The sequence below is a fragment of the Eurytemora carolleeae genome, unplaced genomic scaffold (assembly GCF_000591075.1).
Source record: "Eurytemora carolleeae unplaced genomic scaffold, Eaff_2.0 scaffold61, whole genome shotgun sequence".
NCBI classification, from domain to species: Eukaryota; Metazoa; Arthropoda; class Copepoda; order Calanoida; family Temoridae; genus Eurytemora; species Eurytemora carolleeae.
This window is the reverse complement of record NW_019396269.1, coordinates 406,844-430,970: the sequence shown is the minus strand read 5'-3', so window position 1 is coordinate 430,970 and position 24,127 is coordinate 406,844. Positions and strand designations below refer to the sequence as shown.

General features: G+C 34.6%; 1 protein-coding gene across 1 annotated transcript; it reads right to left on the bottom strand.

The window, feature by feature from the left end:
- Positions 1 to 1,030: 1,030 nt before the first annotated feature.
- LOC111699789 (uncharacterized) lies at positions 1,031 to 24,127 on the bottom strand. Its single transcript, XM_023470521.1, has 7 exons — positions 23,807 to 24,127; positions 10,647 to 10,834; positions 10,214 to 10,590; positions 7,934 to 8,925; positions 5,967 to 6,152; positions 4,112 to 4,972; positions 1,031 to 2,615 (listed from the first exon to the last, which is right to left on the bottom strand). The coding sequence occupies exons 1-7, from the start codon at positions 23,922 to 23,924 to the stop codon at positions 2,341 to 2,343; spliced, it is 2,997 nt and encodes a 998-aa protein (XP_023326289.1). The 5' UTR covers positions 23,925 to 24,127; the 3' UTR covers positions 1,031 to 2,340.

Below are 24,127 nucleotides of genomic sequence, written 5' to 3'. Positions count from 1 at the left end.
CACTGCACCGCACTGCAGCAATTCTTTGATCTTTAATATGTTTAATTTTAATATCTTCTTTTATATCCATTAACCGTTATCTCATCTCTCTTATCTTTTTCAAAGTTCACAGTGCACAATCTGTATTGAAATTCAATAATAAAAATCTATAGAAAAATTAGAACTTTAATCTATGGGATCCATTTTATGCAGATCTATGGATCAATTTTATTCCTCTTCTATATCCCGTGGTGGTCATACCCTGCAGGGATAACTTTCATTTAGGGATCAATCATTGATCCTTAAGTTTGTAAGTGCACACATTGAGTATGAAGATCAAGTAAGAAATATCAGAAATCATGGTTAACAGGCAACTGCATGGGTGGCCTTTTAATTTAAAGAATATCCTTCCATACTCTCTGACCATCCAAAGATCAAAACCATTGTGTTCTTAATCCCGTCAGATAACACTAATCCTTATCTTATTAACTCCAACAATTAGGCTAATTCCATCAGGATATATCTAAAGGTTGATGAAGGGATCGCGAAAATATTAGACATTTGGTTCACAGATTATATCGGTTTAACTTGAGTTTAGGTGTTGTAGATTAACGCCATAGATTAAATTACAATAATAGATAGAACACTTGATGTCGTCTTCTCAAGATTTCGGGATTTTTCCTTCACAATAACCCTGAGGCAGAAGCCCAAAGGAGTTAAGTGCAGGCAGCGTTGAATCAAGACAGATAGAGAGCATGCGGCGCGTAACTCCTTTGGGCCTATGCCTCAGAGTTATTGTGAACGAAAATCCCTATATCTTGAAAAGACAACATCTCGTGTTCTATCTGTTATTGTTAATTAATCTAATACAAAAGTTCCGAACTCTTGTAGCTGCACGAAAACTAACGAAAATTTGCACACTTCTCAAACATGCACACACAGACTTGACACACAATCTAAATAAGAATACAACGGTGGCAGGTTCAGACATTTTTATTCTGATTCAAAAATTTTGCATCACAAAAACCTGGGTTAAGGCATAGAGTGGAGAGGGGNTACGGAGAGTTTCAATAAACGTTAATTGAGTCACACAATTTCATATTTATTGGGACTCTTTAATAAAGAGGATAGTTAACTAAGCGAAAAAATATTTATACACTGAACAGTGAAAGGTGTACAGTGCACAGTGTAACTGTACAATGGCGATGTACAATGTACATGATGTAAATGGCACGAATGGAAGAATTGGTTGGTTGCAGAACTTGTCAATGTACAGTTTACGTACAGTAGTGTAATCTACATACATAAAACATATATATGCAGATATATATGCATATATATTTACACTACACTAGTATATGCTTTACATTGATGTATAGTATACAACAAACATTAGCTGTACAACGAACAGTGTACAGTGTGCACAGCTGAGTGTTTGTACAATGGTTAGGGTACAGCAGTGTTTAGTATCACAGAAAATTAACTGCATCTTGTGCATACTCTCTGTTCTGTGTAGTGTACATACAACTAATTGTACCTTGTACATAATCTTAGGACATTGTACATACAATTAATTGCATCTTGTACATAATCTCAGTACAGTGTAGTGTACATACAATTTATTGTACCTTGTACATAATCTTAGGACAGTGTACATACAATCAATTGCATCTTGTACATACAATTAATTGAATCTTGTACATAATCCCAGTACAGTACGTAGTGTACATACAATTAATTGTACCTTGTACATAATCTTTGGACAGTGTACATACAATCAATTGAATCTTGTACATAATCTCAGTACAGTTTAGTGTGCATACAATTAGTTGCATCTTGTACATAATATCAGTACAGTGTAGTGTACATACAATTAATTGTACTTTGTACATAATCTTAGAAAAGTGTACATACAATTAACTGCATATTGTACATAATCTCAGTACAGTTTAGTGTACATACATTAATTGCATCTTTACATAATTTAGGAGTGTACATACAATCAATTGCATCTTGTACATAATCTCAGGACAGTATACATACAGATAATTGAATCTTGTACATAATCTCGAGATAGTGTACATACAATAAAAAAACATCTTGTACATAATCTCAGTGTTCTCTAAGATTTGAATTCGGTGCATTGGAACATACAAGGGTACAAATAGAGAAACAGTAAAAGAAGAAACAGGGTCTAAAACAACCTTTTGATGTTGCATTAGTTAACAAATATGTACTTCATGGTACATGTAAAATGTAAATCTACCATAGAATCCAGTTCTATGTTGTACAATTTGTACATAATCTAAATATCTGACAGCTTTCTTTCTTATCACTGTATAGTTAAATGTATGACATAATTCACAAACAGTTTCGACTTTCATCTTTAACTAGCCGACTTTTATGCGAGGATTTGACTGGAGACTTTCGACACAGTTGAGATATGCTCATTATATTTGCGACTAAAGTTCTTAGAGACTCCTCGTCTACTTGATGGTTCGACACTAGAGTCTGTTGAAGTCTGGCTAGACTTGAGAGCCGGGTCGACAGATTGTCGACCTGGTTTCTATGCGACATCATCTGAGCCTGGATCCTGCTTTGTCGGGACAATAATTCACTTTTCTCCTCAACACATTCTAAAATATAGAACAATATATACGGTAGTCGCCAGAATATAGTGGAATAATTAGTAATAATGGCATCTCACTAGATTTGAAGGCTGATAATGATATTACAAGACCATCAAGATGAACAAAGGAGATGAGTCTTTGCCACAAACTTGAATATTCCATTCGCTTTATCTTTGCAACATAGCGGTGTAAACCTTTGATATTTCAAACTTAGATTGCATGATCTAATAGAGTTTATAGTTTGAAATATCTAAGGTCTATTGGGTTGCAAAGATAAAGGTATTAAAATATAAAAGTTTATGGGAAAAACTCAATTCCTTTGGAGGGATTTAGCTCTTTGATGAATAGGATTAAGAAGCGTTAAATAGGTAGAATAATAAGATAATTAAAAACAGAAGGATTGTAGTGTAGGATTGTAAGATTATATGATTATAGGATTGTATAGGATAGTAGGATTGTAGGATTGTAGGATTTTAGGATTGTAGGATTGTAAGATTATATGATTATAGGATTGTATAGGATAGTAGGATTGTAGGATTGTAAGATTGTAGGATTGTAGGATTGTAGGATAGTAGGATTGTAGGATTGTAGGATTTTAGGATTGTCTAGGATAGTAGGATTATAGGATTGTAGAATTGTAGGATTGTAGGATTGTAAGATTATATGATTATAGGATTGTAGGATTGTAGGATTGTAGGATTGTAGGATTGTAAGATTATAGGATTGTAAGATTATAGGATTGTATAGGATTGTAGGATTGTATGATTGTAGGATTGTAGGATTGTAAGATTATATGATTTTAGGATTGTATAGGGTTGTATGATTTTGTAAGATTGTAGGCTTGTAGGCTTGTAGGATTGTAGGATTGTATGGTTGTATGATAGTAGGATTGTATGATTGTATGATTGTAGGATTGTAGGATTGTATGGCTTGTAGGATTGAAGGATCATAGGATTGTAGAGCTCGACCGCGAGAATAAGAATTGAAAAATTATTATGTTCCATCTCTTCGTGGAAATGATTAAGTTCTGTCAAAAATTCCTCAGAAGTAGACAGAATTCTTAGAATCTGACTTTCAATTTTAAAAACCATATTTTTAATGTTGGGAAGAGAAGGGGCCGGGGAGGGGTCGAAAGATGAAAAGTTCAGATAAAAGGACCGCCAGCAGAAGTTGTAATTCCTTATTCTACATCGTTACCCAGTAGTTCTCTTTAAATAACGATAACGATATCTTTCCAATAAATAATATTTTCCTTAAATTAATCACATTTTAAATTATGCACTGTATTTGTAATGTAATGTTGATGATTTATTAATTTTCAGTTCAAATTTAAAATAAAAGTTTTTCTTCTCCAAAATCGTTTTTTTCTTATAAAATGGATTTGGGGGGAGACAGATTTATTCATAAAAAATGGATTTTTGATATTACTTTACTTATACAAATAGAATAAAATTAACCAACAAAATTAATAAAAAGTTGAAAATTTAAAGTTAAAAGCCAACCTTCTGAATATCTTCTGTAGGACTCTATAACAGCATCAACTCCAGGCCAGTGTAGATGAGTATCCGGAGATACGTCCTTACTCAATTTTATCCTCTTCCCATCCTCAGTCTTAATACTAAACCCTAAACCCGGAGTAGTCTCTAGAGAATTTAGTTTCAGCTGTTCTCCGGGTACCTGCTGGGATACAGGATACAACCCAGCAGGATGCATTGTCGAGAGAGGGGACCCGGAGACGGAACCCTCTCCGGAGAGAACGGATTCCTCTATATAGAGCCTGGAAGACTCTGGATGTGTTGTGGAAGACTCCAAGGTGTGTCTAGAGGACTCAACATGAGCAGGATCTATAGTTTCTCCGGGATGAAAGGATTGTGAGGAATCATGGATCGTGATACTCTCTAGCTGAGAACCATCAGACCCGGAGCTAAACATTGCAGAGTCTGTGTTCAGGATGGACAAAGCAGTGCTCAGGGGTATAGTCTGGGAATCAGGGCTGGGGGCTAGGAAGGTCCCGTGATAGTCCCTTTTTACCCCTCGCAGGAAGGAGTTCGACATCCCGCGTAATCTTTTAAAATAAACATTCATCGAAGAATTATCGCGTTTATGATGAATTCTATTATCCAATATGGCCGACCAAATTATCTCATTATTTAACTTCTGTTCTTCTGTATTTCGACACAACCCTATTGCGGAAAGATACATCGCCTTGGCGTGTGATTCCGGGAGTCTGGAGAGGTGGGGAGGGATGGAGGGGAGGGGTAGCTCCGGGGAGGGACATTTGGTCTCTGGGGAGGGAGGGGGAGGGCTCGGAGAACATTCTCGGAGAATTTCCCGTCTTCGTTCCAGCTTTGCTATCTCGACATCTAGATAGATAGATAAATTAAATATATATATATGTATATCTAACTATCTATCCAAAGTTAGTTGAATAGAGAGATAGATAGATAGCTGGACACTGGATAGATAGGCTGTAAGCACAAATACATGAAGAGATAGATAGATAGATAATAAATATATAAATACTCAGATAGGTAGAATATATTTATATAAACTATAGATAGATAACTATTTCAATTAGATTTAGAGTCTTACACATAGATTAACTATCTATACAAGATGAAAAAATAAAGCTTGCTTGTTAGTTTGAGCATAAAAAAGGTCATCTCTGAAAAAAGATTAAATTGATTGATTGATAGATAATTGCCAGATAGATAGATAGATGAATGAATGGATAGATAGATGAATGGATTGACAGAAACTGGCAAATTAACGTACCAGTAAAAAGTTGGGGCGGCCTAAAATGAGAATTTTAAGAAGAGGGACTACAAGAAGAAGAGGGACTATGATAAGAAGAGGGACTACAAGATAAAGAGGGACTACAAGATAAAGAGGGACTACAAGAAGAAGAGGGACTATCATAGTAAAAAGACATCATACAGAAGGAGCACTAGTTACTACTAAAAGAAAAACAAAAGACTCAAAGGAAGGTGAGAAAGATTTAGTTGGAAGGAAGAGGAGGGTTAACGATGAAGTGAGGGGGTGGAGAGGTTGGCTAATAAAATCTTAGAATTTTAGAAGTTTTGATATGATAAAACTAGGACTGTTCAAGGTTGACATTCTCAGTAAACTAGAATATAAAGAACAAGAAGTACATTCCATCCAAACCCGAAGACAACTAATTAAATTAGGGGGTTTAATTCACAAAAACATACACGCCATACTTAACAAATAAGAACGAGAAAATAAAATTATCATATTTTCTACAAAATAACTTGAAAGAAAATTTCATAAAACATATTTCAAAAGTAAAAAAAAAATAATCCGAATTTTCGAATTCTTTTAAGATTTGAATATTACCGTTCTTCTTATCATGGGTGACAAGGTTTAGATATCCCAGATAATCCATCTTCTCTTCTGCACTTGGAAAGCAGGGTTCAGGTTCAGGTTCCAGGTCAGGATCAGTTTTAGGTTTAGGATCTTGCTCAGCTTGAAATGCAGATTGTTTTCTCTCTTGATCCTTCTCCAGGTTCTGGATTAAGCGTCCTGGATAAACAAATACTCATTCATTAAAATAGTTTAATCCCACGATTTGGATTGTGGATTGTATAAGGATTGTATACGGAAGGATTATGGATTGTATAAGGAAGGATGTGGATTGTATAAGGAAGGATTGTGGATTGTATAAGGAAGGATGATTGTGGATTGTATAAGGAAGGATTGTGGATTGTATAAGGAAGGATTGTGGATTATATAAGGAAGGATTGTGGATTATATAAGGATTGTATAAGGAAGGATTGTGCATTGTGTTAGGATTGTATAAGGAAGGATTATGGATTGTATAAGGAAGGATTGTGGATTGTATAAGGAAGGATTGTGGATTATATAAGGATTGTATAAGAAAGGATTGTGGATTGTATAAGGAAGGATTGTGGATTATATAAGGATTGTATAAGGAAGGATTGTGGATTGTGTTAGGATTGTATAAGGAAGGATTATGGATTGTATAAGGAAGGATTGTGGATTGTATAAGGTTTGTATAAGGAGGAATTTTGAATTGTATAAGGATTGCATGAGAAAGGATTGTGAATTATTGTGTTAGGATTGTATAAGGAAGGATTATGGATTGTATAAGGAAGGATTGTGGATTGTATAAGGTTTGTATAAGGAGGAATTTTGAATTGTATAAGGATTGCATGAGAAAGGATTGTGAATTTTTAAGGATTGTGGATTGTGTAAGAAGTGATTGTGGATTGTATAAAGAAAGAAAGCGGATTGTAAACGGAAGGTTTTTTAAAGGATTTTATAAGGAAGGATTGTGGATTGTGTTAGGATTGTAAAAGGAAGGATTGTGGATTCCATTAGGAAGGATTTTGGATTGTGTTAGGAAGGATTTTGGATAGTGTTAGGAAGGATTGTGGATTGTATTAGGAAGGATTGTGGATTGTATAAGGAAGGATTGTGGATTATATAAGGAAGGATTGTGGATTATATAAGGAAGGATTGGGGATTGTATAAGGATTGTATAAGGAGGGATAGTGGATTGTATAAGAAGGGATTGTTGTGTTGAAGGTTAGACTAGGAAATGGAGAGCTCAGTCAAATGAAAATATGTTTCCTCCGTCTCACAGGAAATGAAATTTTTCCATAGCAGTGGGATAGAAAAGAGAGAGTGAGGGGATAGAAAATAAAGGGAGGGAGAGGGGGGGGGTGAGGGACAGATGAAAAGAAGGAGGGGATTGAGTAAGAATGGGGGGGGGGAAGGGGCTGAAAAAAGGATAATAGTTGTGGAGTGTTTTGTGAACTATACTGAAGAATGTTTAGTTTAAGAGGGTAGTCTAAGTACAGGGTGTCCCAAAAAACATGGGAATTCAGTGACGAATAGTATATCGTCTTCGTTATGAATTAGCATTGTAATACCTAATTTAAAAATACATAATATTATTTTGTCTGCTAGAGTTTATTTTATGAAAAGGGTGAAAGACTGTAATGATGAGTTTATAATGTCTCCACAAGATGAACAGTGAAGACGGACAAGGTTACTCTGTTTGTATACTGCAATTTTCTTGTTTTACTAAGTACAACCGTATGCAGTCAAAACATAAACAAACAAAATGTGAACATAGCAGACGAAACTCTTACAGATTACAGCTTTCTCAGTAGGTATCACTATACTAAATCAAAGAATTATTTAAAAAGACGATAACGAATTCGTCACTGAATTCCCATGTTTATTGGGACACCCTGTATTTGAGGATCCTTCAGGCATGTAAAAAACTATTATCTGTGAAGATAAAATTAGAAGAAAAAAATGGAAAGAATATTTTCCTGATGTTGGACAAAGAGTTAGATCTTCTAGACTTGGCACAACATGGACTTGTTCTTCCTTCTCCTCCACATTCTCCTCCTCCTCCTCCATCTTGCAGGAGAACCCGTTCATCTCCTTACTCTCCTGCACCACCACCTCCTCCTCCACCTTCACCTGGTAGGACGAATCCTTCTCCAGTTTACAAGAGAAGGACGAATCCTCGGAGGATATCTCCGGGTAGGAGCTGAAACTGTCACTTTTATTCAAACTTTCACATAAACTTTCTCGTTTAATTGAACTATCACTGGACATGGATTCATAATCACTGTCTTGATCATCAACCTTTCTCTCACTTATTTCAAACTTTAAGGTCTGTACTCGGAGTCCTGAGCTCGGAGAAACTCCTGAACTAGGTTCACAGCTCCTACTCTCGGGACGAACTGGAGAGTAATCGTCTTCAAACGGACGAACGAAAAGACATTTTGGAATAAAATTTGCATCAGGTTCAGTTTTCGGCTCAATTTTTGGTATTTTCGTTCCTAACAATGTATCACTAGGAGCAGTTGAGGGTATGGGAGTGGATGAAAATACTACAGATGTTAATGATGAAACCGTCATTGAGGTTGAGATTGCGGTTGTACATGTCAACGTCGTACTTGTTGTCACAGCACTATCTATTTCAATCACTTTTATATCATCTCCACTGGAGTCAAGATCAACAATCTTAGTTCTCTTGTTCTGAATGTTGGATTTACTAAAACTAGATTTAAATTTATCCGAGGAACTTCGTCCTGGTTTAACTTTATGTTTGGAATATTTCCCCTCCTCCCTATTATACTCCGGACCTGGAGCAGGGTTTAATCCCATCCTGAGAGATTGGACTGTCTCCAGGTCCTGGACTGGGTGGGGAGGGTATGGATTGAAGGTGTGTAGAGGAGAAAGATGAGATCTGGCTCCACTCAAGTTTAAATAGTGGTGGAGCTGAGCCCGGTAAAGAGGATCTGATTCTAAGCTGAAAAAAGTTAAATATAATTTGATATATTCTAATCAAAATATTATAAGTTAAAATGAAAACAATTGATAAAAGATTAAAAACTCAAGTTTCTTAATTAAAAAAAAACTGGAATGTCCCTATACAGGGTTACCGGACTCACAATAGATAAGACTGTAAAGACGATCCCAAACTCAAGAAATATGACAATTTAAAGCTTGATTTTTGGGTTTTGCATTCAATGAAGTATTTTGGTGGTTTACAAAATGCACGGAAATAAGACAGTTTTGACCTACAAGGAACCCTGAATGCAAGAAAATGGACTAAACAAACTCTGTACAATCGTCTCTGAAGTTTCATCCTTTGTAGGTATCCCTGTATGAATATAGTTGAATGTACTAGGAAGAGATATGTGGTATGGAAGGAGGATATTTCCGACCATCCTCTTCATAAACTACTAACAAGAAAATATTGAGGGGGAAAATGCCCGTGAAACATTCTCAAGCAAGATAGAAGATACAGAACCATTTTCAACCGTTGGATATTGGTTATACATAATTATATTTAATCTTACTCCGATAAACAGGTTAGATTTTACGTGATCCAGCTCCTAGAGACAATTAATGAACCCAGCTCCCAGATACAGTAACTAATTCTAGCTCCTAGATACAGTTTCTGAACCTAGCTTCTAGATACAGGTGCTGAACCTAGCTTCTAGATACAGTTACTAAACCTAGCTCCTAGATACAGTAACCGAATCTAGCTCCTAGATACAGGTACTGAACCCAGCTCCTAAATACAGGTGCTGAGCCTAGCTCCTAGATACAGTTACTGGCTCCTTGCTAGATACAGTTACTGAACCTAGTTCCTAGACACAGGTGCTGAACCTAGCTCCTAGATAAAGTTACTGAACCTAGCTCCCAGAAACAGTTACTGAACCTAGCTCCTAAATACAGTTACTGAACCTAGCTCCTAGATACAGTCACTGAACCAAGCTCCTAAATACAGGTACTGAACCTAGCTCCTAGATACAGGTGCTGAACCTAGTTAATAGATACAGGTGCTGAGGCTGAACCTAGCTCCTTGATAAAGCTAATAAACCTAGCTCCTAGATACTTTTACTAACCCTTAGCTCCTTATACATGTCACTGAACCTAGCTTCTAGATACAGGTACACAACATATTTCCTAGATACAGAAACCATATTTTTTATTCCTCAGGGTTGTATGATTAGGTGAAGAGAAATGTAGATTTGTCTGAGAAATTGTTTAATATTTAATCAATGCTATCCTTATTCCTTATTCCTTACCCGTAGGGTAGAGTTGAGATACCAGGCAGAAGACCGGGAAGGGGGAGAAGGTGGGAGGGGAAGGCTGGATGTCCTGGCATGGACAAGAATGGGGGTAAGGAGGAATGAGCTAGGCTAGAATGGAGACCAGAGTGTGAGATGGTTGGAGGGAGAGGGTGGGTTGAGGTGTTGGTTCTATAGGGTTTAAAACTGGAGTCTAGGAGAGGATTGGAGGTGGATGGAGCTGAAGAGAAGAGGGATGTATTGGAGTAGATTGGATTAGAGAAGGATGCGGAGGAGGAGGAAGGAGAGGAAGATGAGACAGAAAATGTTGAAGGAAAAGAGAAGACCGGAGAGGACGAATAAGAAATGGGGCCTGCTCCGCTGCTGGAAAACCCCTGAAAAAACAATTTTTGAAAAATTTGTTAACAAAAAGTTTGATAAAAGTACTAACCTTTCTAACATCTAGCAAAGATGATGAAGGAGAAGGGGAGGAACTAAGTTTATTTCTATGTTCAAGATCTCCCGCATTCTTGGCCAGATCCCGCAACACAGCAGCAAAAGAATTGTTGGACGAGTCCATTCTCGGGATAGAAGGGGAAGAAGGTTGGATATTAGATGACTTGCTCATTCCAGCCCCACCTGAAAGTGATTACAATTACTAAGATAAATTATTTTTAACACTCATCCTTCGAATCCGTCCATCTCAATCAAACGTAAATATTTCTTTTTCCTTTAACTACTAAAACTTCTAGAATTATCCGTCCGCCGAGGCGAGAAATTAACCGGAAAAGAGTCTCTGAACCGGAAATAAATTGAATGAAGGAGAAGTTTTGAGAAGATGTGTGCTTTAAATCTAATTAGAGTTGAACCAAGTATATACATGTTTTTTGTTTTCTAAGTACTCTCTCATGTCCTAAAAGATATAAGAAAGTGACGACTATAAGATAATTGATATTAAAAATTTTAAAAGACATGTTCCAATTTAAAAGTCTGTTAACTTTATTCAGTTTCTTTCTTCAGGTATATATAACCAATAACTTAAAACAATAATAATAATGATTATAACTTTTTATGATTATACATTTTACATCTAATATAATGATGAAGATAGTAATAATAATAATAAACAATTTGATGATATTTTCGAAATTCTATGATAAAAAATGTGCAAAAATGAGGTTCATAAGCTATGATCGGACAAACTGTATACAAACAAACCGAAAAAAAGAGATTGCTGTTTTATATAAGTAGATGCATAATATATTACAGAGTTTCTCTAAAACAATTTTCGTTTTTTGGATATTTAAAAGGTTAATAAAAAGTTAACTTGTTAAGAATTGAGACAACTGTTTTTAGAAACACCCTGTGAGTGTGTTGTATATATATATATATTGTATATAATATATATTCATGGTTTATACATGTTTCTGAACTTTGATTTCCTGCAGACCAAACCTTTCAACAGTTTTATCCTTCCTAACACACAACACATTCTCTACTATCATGCAATACCAGGGGGTGTGACAGAGCGGTATATTTATAAGAAGATGACAAGTTGACTCAATTAAACCATGTAAAAAGTTAATTTGATATAAAACAATATTAATCTATTTATTTCAGCTCAATTACTCGATAAACTAAACAAACAATTATTTATAATCTATAATTAGAAATAAATATTTAAATAATAATATTTGCAAAACTGAGCTTCACCTAAAATCTCAAATTCATATTCATGTTTTATATTATAGGACCTAATCTTTCTCCGTTATCAAACTAGATACAATGAATCCCATTAAACTGTGAAGTAGGAAGATGACTGTTAGATTCAAGTTATAATTTTGAAAAATTAAATAATATGAAACACATGAATTGTGCAGTGTACTCAGACCCATTTCACTCAAGTTGACTTTCAAGCTATTTGCTTTAAAACAACATCAAATACACAGAATTGAATGCAAACATGTCGTCTTCTTATTTGATTGGTTCTACATGATGTGAAATTTATTGTTGAATTATGAGATTGTATTTATGTCTGTTCTTAATCCTGTGAATATTGCATGTAATGTTTATTTTTAGCTTTTGTTATTTCGTCTTGAAAGCTGATTGCGTTTCTTGTTTACAGTGTGTAAAGATCTTTATTTTGATAGCAAAATATTGGGGGGGGGGGGGGCTTGTTAGGCATGAATTGTGTTAATTTTTCTTTTATACTGGTTTTTACAATTTAGATGTTTCTTTATTTTATTGTGGCAAAGTGATGTTTGCTGTTTTATTATTTTTTTTTATAGAATGCAAGTATATCAACAGCTGATAAATATGATAAACCTTATGATTAGGCTCATACAGAGTGTGATTATTTAATTTAGTGTTTGTGTACGTGTGATGAGTGTGTTTCTGCAAGGTGAGTGTTTGTGTGTGTGAGGTATGTTTGTGTGTGTGTCAGTATAACTGATTAGCATATCTCTCTCTTGCTACTCCGCCTCAGACGCCCTACACAACTCATGCCTTAAGCAGTTCCACATACCTAGTCCAACATATCTTTCAAGGNTACAGGATTTAATTCTTTGATTCAGCTTAGATAATTTCATCATATAAATAATCAGTCGAATCCCTACCATCCTTAAACCTCTTAGACCCCTCTGAGCCCCCGCCACGCCCTTTCTCTTTTAATCCAAACTATATACACGCCCCTGTTATAAGCTTAAACTAAACCTTACATTTACATTTTAAATACAGTGCTACACCTGATATCATTCTAGCTAATATATTCCCTATCTAATTCAATCTCTATCTAAAAAGCCTCAATCTACTATATTCTATATTTAGCAAACCCTCTCTCTACTACATTCTCTATCTAGCAAACCTTCTCTCTACTATATTCTATATTTAGCAAACCCTCTCTCTACTACATTCTCTATCTAGCAAACCTTCTCTCTGATACATTAACTATCTAGCAAACCTTCTCTCTACACTACATTCTCTATCTAGCAAACCTTCTCTCTACACTACATTCTCTACCAAGCAAACCCTCTCTCTGCTCTACATTCTCTATGTAGCAAACCCTCTCTCTACTCTACATTCTCTATCTAGCAAACCTTCTCTCAACTACAATCTCTATGTAGCAAACCTTCTCTCTACACTACATTCTCTATCTAGCAAACCCTCTCTCTACACTACATTCTCTATCTAGCAAACCCTCTCTCTACTCTACATTCTCTATCTAGCAAACCTTCTCTCTACTACATTCTCCATGTAGCAAACCTTCTCTCTGCACTACATTCTCTATCTAGCAAACCATCTCTCTACTACATTCTCTATCTAGCAAACCTTCTCTCTACTACATTCTCTATCTAGCAAACCTTCTCTCTAATACATTCTCTATCTAGCAAACCTTCTCTCTGCTACATTCTCTATCTAACAAACCGTCTCTCTGCTACATTCTTTATCTAGCAAACATTCTCTCTGATACATTCTCTATCTAGCAAACCTTCTCTCTGCTACATTCTCTATCTAACAAACCGTCTCTCTGCTACATTCTTTATCTAGCAAACCTTCTCTCTGATACATTCTCTATCTGACAAACCTTCGCTCTGACACATTCTCTATCTAACAAACCTTCTCTCTGATACATTCTCTATCTAACAAACCTTCGCTCTGACACATTCTCTATCTAACAAACCGTCTCTCTACTACATTCTCTATCTAACAAACCTTATCTTTGCTACATTCTCTATCTAACAAACCCTCTCTTTGCTACATTCTCTATATAGCAAACCTTCTCTCTACTACATTCTCTATATAACAAACCGTCTCTCTGCTACATTCTCTATCTAACAAACCCTCTCTCTGCTACATTCTCTATCTAACAAACTCTCTTTCTACACTACATTCTCTATCTAACAAATAATCTCTCTACTACATTCTCTATCTAACAAACTCTCTATATAATTAATTCTCTACTTAGCAAATCATCTCTCTTACTACATTCTCTATCTAGCAAACCTTCTCTCTAATACATTCTCTATCTAGCAAACCTTCTCTCTACTACATTCTCTACATAACAAACCATCTCTCTGCTACATTCTCTATCTAATAAACCGTCTCTCTGCTACATTCTCTATCTAACAAACCGTCTCTCTAAAACATTCTCTATCTACCAAACCTTCTCTTTGCTACATTCTCTATCAAACAAACTCTCTCTCTACACTACATTCTCTATCAAACAAATAATCTCTCTACTACATTCTCTATCTAGCAAACCTTCTATATGATACATTCTCTATCTAACAAACCGTCTTTCTGCTACATTCTCTATCTAGCAAACCTTCTCTCTACTACATTCTCTACATAACAAACCATCTCTCTGCTACATTCTCTATCTAACAAACCGTCTCTTTGCTACATTCTCTATCTAACAAACCTTCTTTCTACTACATTCTCTATCTAACAAACCGTCTTTCTACTACATTCTCTATCTAACAAACCATCTCTCTAATACATTCTCTATCTAACAAACCTTCTCTTTGCTACATTCTCTATCTAACATACCGTCTCTCTACTAAATTCTCTATCCAACAAACCTTCTCTTTGCTACATTCTCTATCTAACAAACCGTCTCTCTACTACATTCTCTATCTAACAAACCGTCTCTCTACTACATTCTCTATCTAACAAACATCTCTCTAATTCATTCTCCCAAGAAATCTATCTTAAACACACCCCTCTCTAGTCAAAATATGTGATTAAATTTAATAGTTTGAAGTTAAATCCACCCCTTTAGCATATCTGCACTTAATTACCCACACCCATTCTTCCTCATGCTTCTTGTAACACAGTTTCTTCTCTCTTTCTATAGTTTCTTTATAACTACTTCATACTCACCTTAATTATAAATACTTTTATATGTATACATAAAGTAGACATCTCTGTTTGTCTGTTTGTTTATATATCCGATCATAACTCATGAAACCCCTGATCGATTTGCCTCAAATTTTGATTGGGGAACTTGTATAAACATATGAATGTTTTAAGCTTGGTTTAAAAATTGAATTTTCTAGAGTAAGTTTATTTATCCGGGAAAGCCGGGTTCCCAAGCTTTAATTAGGTATTGTTAGTATAGGGTAAATATACTTCTACCTTGTAAATACATATAAATAGATATACAAATACATCCGAGCTATGGATAATATTATTGTTAGTATAGGGTAAATATACTTCTACCTTGTAAATACATATAAATAGATATACAAATACATCCGAGCTATGGATAATATTATTGTTAGTATAGGGTAAATATACTTCTACCTTATATATACATATAAATAGATATACAAATACATCTATGGATAATATTATTGTTGCCCAATGTGACACAGGAGATACTAATGAAAATTGATTTTCTTTAGTTTATTGAATATATTCTATAGAAAAATATACATCCCATATATTCCATATATCTTTATATATCTCTACATATCTCTATATAAAACTATATATCTGTATATATCTGTATGTATCCGTATATATCTGTATATATCTGTATATATCTGTATATATCTGTATAAATCTCTATATATCTCTATATATCTCTATATATCTCTATATATCTCTGTATATCTCTATATATTTCTATGTATCTCCATTTATATTATATTTATAAATAGTTGGGAACATAAATTTATAAATAATTGGGAACATGGATTTATAAATAGTTGGGAGCAAGGATCTATAAATAGTTGGAAACATAGATTTATAAATAGTTAGGAACATAGATTTATAAATAGTTGGGAGGATGGATTTATAAATAGTTGGGAACATATATTTATAAATAGTTGGGAACATAGATTTATAAATAGCTGGGAGCATAGGTTTATAAATAGTCGGGAGTATAGATTTATAAATAGTTGGGAACATAGATGGGAACATAGATTTATATATAGTTGGGAGGATGGATTTATAAATAGTTGGGAGCATGGATTTATAAATAGTTGGGAACATAGATTTATAAATAGTTTGGATTTATAAATAGTTGGGAACATAGATTTATAAATAGTTAGATACATAGATTTATAAATAGTTGGGAGCATGGATTTATAAATAGTTGGGAACATAGATTTATAAATAGTTAGATACATAGATTTATAAATAGTTAGGAACATAGATTTATAAATAGTTAGGAACATAGATTTATAAATAGTTAGGAACATAGATTTATAAATAGTTGGGAACATAGATTTATAAATAGTTGGGAGCATGGATTTATAAATAGTTGGGAGCATGGATTTATAAATAGTTGGGAGTACAGATTTATAAATAGTTGGGAGTACAGATTTATATATAGTTAGGAGCATAGATTTATAAATAGTTGGGAACATAGATTTATTAATAGTTGGGAGCATGGATTTATAAACAGGATTTATAAATGGTTGGGAACAAGGATTTATAAATATTGTTTTTCACTGTGTTGATTTATTTCAAATAATCGTAGAAACGGCTGAACCGATCATAAGATGAAAAACGAACGTTTTTTTGTCCGATCTTACATCCTCCCTTTTTACAAAATACCCCTGATTTTACCCCCCCCCCCCCTGGCTTCCATGAAACCCATCTCGTGCCTGACATGGCACCACTTTGAATAGAATACACACAATTGGTAAACCACTAAATACTTCCAAGCCCTGGCAACCTATACTCAACCTATTCAAGCGCAACAAAAAATGAGTTTGGAAAACAAATATGAGCGTGAGAGAGAAATCTCTTGAATGGTTTAAGGGACTGTCTTTGTCATTTCAAGTGATCCTCCATTCAATTAGAAGAATACCTGATTCACAAGGTTACCCTTGAAACATTAATCTGATAAATAATGTGTTTTAAAAGTATCTAATTAAGAAAGTATCTTCATTTTTTCTGAAAAAATTTACATTTTTTAAAGAAACCACAATTAAAAATAATCAGTTTTTGATAAACAATAACTTGGATATCTTATTCATAATGGATTAGACTTAACTTTGAACGGTACCTTTGTGAATCTGGCATGCAGCTTTATGAAGAACCGCTTGAAATAACGTGTACAGTCCCTTTAAAGTAAGTTTTATAAACGTTTAAACTTTTTAAAGTCTTAGCTTTACAATGTTTTCATTTTCTTAAATCTCTGCTTTATACAATGTTCGTTTTAACTCTCAAAATTCTTAAAATCTTAGCTCTAAAAGTAAAAACGTTTTTGATTTTGGAAATCTTAGCTCTAAAAGTTAAAACATTTTTTAATTTTGGAAATCATCTCTAAAAGTTAAAACGTTTTTAATTTTGGAAATCTTAGCTCTAAAACGTTTCTTCAAACGTTGATAAAAACAATTAAACACAATAAATATTTGTGAACACTGTGTATATCTAATATCTATGAGCCTAGAGCGTGAAGGTCCCGGATATTGAGGATATATTGATATTGATTGGAGAAGATGGAACGTTAATAACAACAAGATATATTTATATCCATATAATTCCAACTATACATCATTAGATTATAGTACAGGGGGATGCTTCATTACAGACATTTTATACCAGAAGTAGAACTCAGGGTAAGGTATATCAGGACAGATCTAGCTCAGGGTAGTAGATATATTAGGAGCAGGACAGTTCTAGTTCAGGGTAGGATATAATTAGTAGGAGCAGGACAGATCTAGCTCATGCAGGGTAGGATATACAGTAGGAGAGTAGGACAGATCTAGCTCAGGGTAGGATATGTAGTAGGAGCAGGACAGATCTAGCTCAGGGTAGTAGATATAGTAGGAAAAAGACAGCTCTAGTTCAGGGTAGGATATAATTAGTAGGAGCAGGATAGATCTAGCTCATGCAAGGTAGGATATATAGTATGAGAGTAGGACAGATCTAGCTCAGGGTAGGATATGTAGTAGGAGCAGGCCAGATCTAGATCAGGGTAGGATGCATAGTAGGAGCAGGACAGATCTAGCGCAGGGTAGGATGTATAGTAGGAGCAGGACAGATCTAGCTCAGGGTAGGATGTATAGTAGGAGCAGGACAGATCTAGCTCAGGATAGGATATTAAGTTGGAGCAGGGCAGAACTAGATCATGCAGGGTAGGATATGTAGTAGGAGCGGGACAGATCTAGCTCAGGGTAGGATATTTAGTAGGAGCAGGACAGTTCTAGTTCAGGGTAGGATATGTAGTAGGAGCAGGACAGGTCTAGCTCAGGGTAGGATATGTAGTAGGAGCAGGACAGATCTAGCTCAGGGTAGGATATGTAGTAGGAGCAGGACAGTTCTAGTTCAGGGTAGGATATGTAGTAGGAGCAGGACAGGTCTAGCTCAGGGTAGGATATGTAGTAGGAGCAGGACAGATCTAGCTCAGGGTAGGATATGTAGTAGGAGCGGGACAGATCTAGCTCAGGGTAGGATATTTAGTTGGAGCAGGACAGATCTAGCTCAGGGTAGGATATATAGTAGGAGCAGGACAGATCTAGCTCAGGGTAGGATATATAGTAGGAGCAGGACAAATGTAGCTTAGGGCAAGATATATATCTAGCTAGATAGCTAAATAGTTGTATACATATCTAGCTAGATAGCTAAATAGTTGTATATATATCTAGCTAGATAGCTTAATAGTTTTATATATATCTAGCTAGATAGCTTAATAGTTGTATATATATCTCTAGCTAGGTAGCTTAATAGTTGTAAATATATCTAGCTAGGTAGCTTATGAGTTTTATATATATCTATCTAGATAGCTTAATAGTTGTACAATATATATACACAGAACAGAGATTAGAATGCATGAAGGTTATCAGAGAATTTATTTAGAGAAAATTCAATAATTTTCAAGACATTTTTTTCTATAAAAAGATGTTCCAGGGCACAAAAGGTTATATAGCACGAATGTGTATGCAGTATGGAAACATTACAACAAAAGGGCGGTTTTACACTTTTTCTACTTAATTCCACTCTATACTTATCTATTCTCTTTGTGTATATATATCTAGCTATGGTATGGTATGGCTCTGGTTGATGAAGACTCGAGCTTAGAATACAGATTGTTACACCAGATCCTCACCATTTTCACAGGGGCAACCAGACTAATATCAGGGGTTTAACCAGACTAATACCAGGGGTTCAACCAGACTAATATCAGGTGTTCAACCCGACTATTATCAGGGGGAAACCCGACTAATTTTTCGGTGTGCAATCAGACTAATACCAGGGGTGCAACCAGACAAATATCAGGGGTGCAACCTGCAATCTAATATCAAGGGGGCAACCAGTCTAATATAAGGGGTAGCCAGGCTATTATAAGGAGGACAACCAGAGTAATAACAGGGGGGCAAAGTCATGGCCAAAAAGGATCTTTGTATCCCACCACCCTCTGCGTAGCAGGATCTCAATGTCCCCCTGTATCCCCCTAGCAGGATCTGTGTACCCCCCTTGTATCCCCCTAGCAGGATCTGTGTATTCACCTAGCAGGATCTGTGTACCCCCCTTGTATCCCCCTAGCAGGATCTGTGTATCCCCCTGTATCCCCTTCGCAGGATCTGTGTATCCCCCTTATTACTCCCCACTAGCAGGATCTGTGTATTCCCCTGTATCCCCCTAGCAGGATTTCTGTATCCCCCTAGCAGGATCTATGTACCCCTCTTAATAATCCCCCTGGAAAGATCTGTGTATCCCCCTGATAATCTGGACACCTATCCAAACCCCAGCCTCCATACAGAGGCCGCTCCAACTCCCGTCCATGAGGATTCATTTCTTTATTTAGATAATCCATTTTCATCCACCCTCAACTCATCCATTTTCATCCATCCTCATCTCATCCATTTTCATCCATCCTCATCACATCCATTTTCATCCATTCTCTTCTGATCAAATTCTCATCCATCCTCATATCATCCATCCTCATCTCATCCATCCTCATCTTATCTATCCTCATATCATCCATCCTCATCCATTCATCCTCATCTCATCCATCCTCATCTCATCGATACTCATCTCATCCATCCTCATCCATCCATCCTCATCTCATCGCTACTCATCTCATCCATTCTTTAGTTTAGTTTAGTTTAATCTAAATCTAAATAAAATATTAATATATTGTATATTTACATTAATGGTGTCAATTTTCATTTTGATAAGAATTCAGGACAAACAAACTTTTTGGAAAATTCAAGATTCTTTTGGCATTAAAATTAAATTGAACTATATATATAAAGTTGTAATCTCTGTTTGTCTGTCTGTTTGGACCGATTCGCCTCACATTTTATTTTGGAACTCGGGAGACCCACGGAAATCTTCTTAGCTTGGTTTTCAGATTCTAAGTTGAGAGGGTGGACTTTAACAGCGAAAATTTAGTTTCCCGGTAATTTCGGTTAAGTGCGTGTAAACTGCGGACAACGCTGGGTTCCCTAGCTAGAGCATAGAAAATGTATAGATATAAAACAAATATTTTATTTTTTGCAAATATGCTTTCTTAAAAAAACACAGCAAAGGCAATTTTGCAACAAATACAAGTGGAGCTTTTAGCAAAAGATTGTGATAATTATGTGCTAATCTTTTTGAAAAAAACGAGAAATTCAAGTTTTTAATTCAAGCAACGATAATGATATGAAAAAATAATTATCTGATTTAATATAAAAATGAAACAGAAAGCAGGGTGCAGGGCCGGGGGGGAGGGTCCAGGGGTGAAAATTGAGATGTATTATGTACTACATGTAGATATATATATAGCTAGTATATTATAAATTTTGTTCCATGTTTTTATTACTGCGGACAAACGGACATTTGTTTTTATTCCGAAATTGTATTGTTTGTGTGTATAAACATCCAAATATAACTTCAGCTTGAAGTCATTGCGTAGAGTATCAAGTCACAAAAAAACTGATTACTTACTCGCCCCAAACTCTGATTTACTATTCCTTATATCTTTGCAACTTAATATTCCTAAATGTCGCAAACCTCTGATATTTCAAACTATGAATTCTGCTTGATCTGTTTCTATATAACAAAACTATAAAAGGTTCCTACATCTTCAATGCACATAATTGTAGCATTTTTCAGTACACATTAACTATAATGCCTATTTAATGTAGAGACCTACATTTTTGCATGTCGTAAATGCATGCCTAAATTGTGCATAAGTTGTGCTTAAGTTGTGTGTAAATTGTGCGTAAGTTGTATTTTAATTGTTATATGTAAATTGTGCGTGTGAGGAACGTGCTTTGATTCTATATTATTCTTACTCTTAAACCAACTTCATCATAAGGGGAGACAAATATTAGACATAATATAGACAAATATCAGACAAATATTATACAAATATTATACAAATATTAGACATTATCTAGACAAATATTAGTCAAATATTAGACAAATATTAGACAAATATTAGACAAATATTAGACAAATATTAGACAAATATTAGACAAATATTAGACAAATATTAGACACATATTAGACAAATATTAGACATAATCTAGACAAATATTAGTCAAATATTAGACAAATATTAGACAATTATTAGACAAATATTAGACAAATATTAGACAAATATTAGACATAATCTAGACAAATATTAGTCAAATATTAGACAAATATCAGACAAATATTAGACAAATATTAGACATAATCTAGACAATTATTAGTCAAATATTAGACAAATATTAGATAAATATTAGGCATATTCTAGACAATTATTAGACAAATATTAGACAAAAATTAGATAAATATTAGATAAATATTAGACAAATATTAGGCATATTCTAGACAAATATTAGACAAATATTAGATAAATATTAGACAAATATTAGATAAATATTAGTTAAATATTGGACAAATACTAAACAAATATTTGACAAATATTAGACAAATATTAGACAAATAGTAGACAAATATTAGACATAATCTAGATAAATATTAGACAAATATTAGACACATATTAGACATATTTTAGACAAATATAAGAATAATCTAGACAAATATTTGACAAATATTAGACATAATCTAGACAAATATTAGAAAAATATTAGACATATTCAAGACAAATATTAGGCAAATATTAGGCAAATATTAGGCAAATATTAGACAAATATTAGACAAATTCTAGACAAATATTAGACAAATATTAGACATAAATTAGACAAATATTAGACATATTCTAGACAAATATTTGACAAATATCAGACAAATATTAGATATAAATTATAAATAATCTAGACAAATATTAGACAAATATTAGACATAAAATTAGACAAATATTAGACAAGAAGTTAACAACTTACAAGCAGAAAGTAGAAAAATATTATACGAAAATAAAAAATAAACTAGAAAATAAAATAAAAAGACAAACAAACAGACAAACAGATAGAGAAAACCCAACACAGAAATATGCAAACAACTAGACAGACATTCACACAGAAGTGAAAAGCTAAGCAACAAGGAATATAAAGGTGGAAACTGGAAATGAAGATGGTATTTGGCTGATAATGATAATACACAATACAATTTTTATTCATAAAGATATCGAAGTCAGGATTTAAACCTGATGCGACTGATGATAAAATAACAACCGTGTTAGGAAAACTGTGAGTAAATGTGAAGACAATATTTAACTAATATATCCGCTTCGGTTCATGTAAACCAGATTAAACCCAGTATCTCTTCCCTTTTATCTCTCTATACACTATATACACAACTTTTCATAACATATTCAAATTCACTCATCTTCATGGCCCACTGTGAACTAAAATATGAACATTCTGACGAGACGCAACAGGATTTTGCCGAATTCTCCTTGAAAACTGAAACCAGAAAAAAACTTTTGGACATTTTTAAGTCAATGAATACAAAAAAATAAGAATGGCCTGTTCGGCCGGTTCTCAATAGTTGATGAATAATAATGTCTTGATTGTGTTGATGGTTTGGTTCGTAACAATCTGTCTAGTGACTCTGGTGAGAAGATATAATACAAGATTAGGAAGCGTTGAAAGAAGATAAGAAAAAAGTATTTCTGGGATGAAAGGGGGGGGGGAGGCGTGGGATAAGGGGGAGAACAGGGGGGTAGTGGTGGGGGGGGGGCAGTTTTGACAGCCCACCAAATCATCTTATCCTGTTATCTTCTTCTATGAGTTTCTTATCCAAATCTATTTTCTCCATCTATATATATAAGAATACAGGGTTACGCACAAATAAACTGAGAGTTTAGAGACGACTGTACGGAATTCTTACCGCCTTCCTCCTTATATTCATGATTCCCTGCAACTGTTTACCTGTTTTTTCGCCAAATCATAAAAAGACTATATTCAAGGCAGTAAACTTACTTTTACCTTGAGATCGCCATATTTTAAGGGTTTCAGGTCGTCTTTACAGTCTCATCCTTTGTGGGTAACCCTGTAGATTTGTATACATCTATACATCCAAATCAATACAATCTATATTCTAAAATATATCTATCCATCTATACATCTATCTATTTATAATTTTGTCTAAGCTTCATGTATAATATTAATTTCTATCTTGAAAACTTTTCTCTAGCTCTATAACTACAAATGTTCATTGATATTTATAAACCTTTAAGACTACCCGCCTATCCTTCCTTCCCATCTACCTACCTACCTAAATACATGTGCTTGCTACTTGAAGGCAGCATCTGTGTGGGCGGGGCTAGATTGAGTGGGTGTGGTACATGGGCGGGCATAGCTAAGCTCCCGTAAGCTCCACCCCTGAACTCCATCACTTGAACTTCTAAACTGTCTGATAACAAAATATGTCACTGTGATCTTGTTGCATGGGATAACAGGCTTATATACATATATATAAATATATATGTATAAATCTCATTAACTATCTATCTATTCATTATTCAGGCCTTTCTCACACCTCATGCCTGTAGCATACATAAAGTGACTGGATAGTGGATCACTGGATTGCGGCATG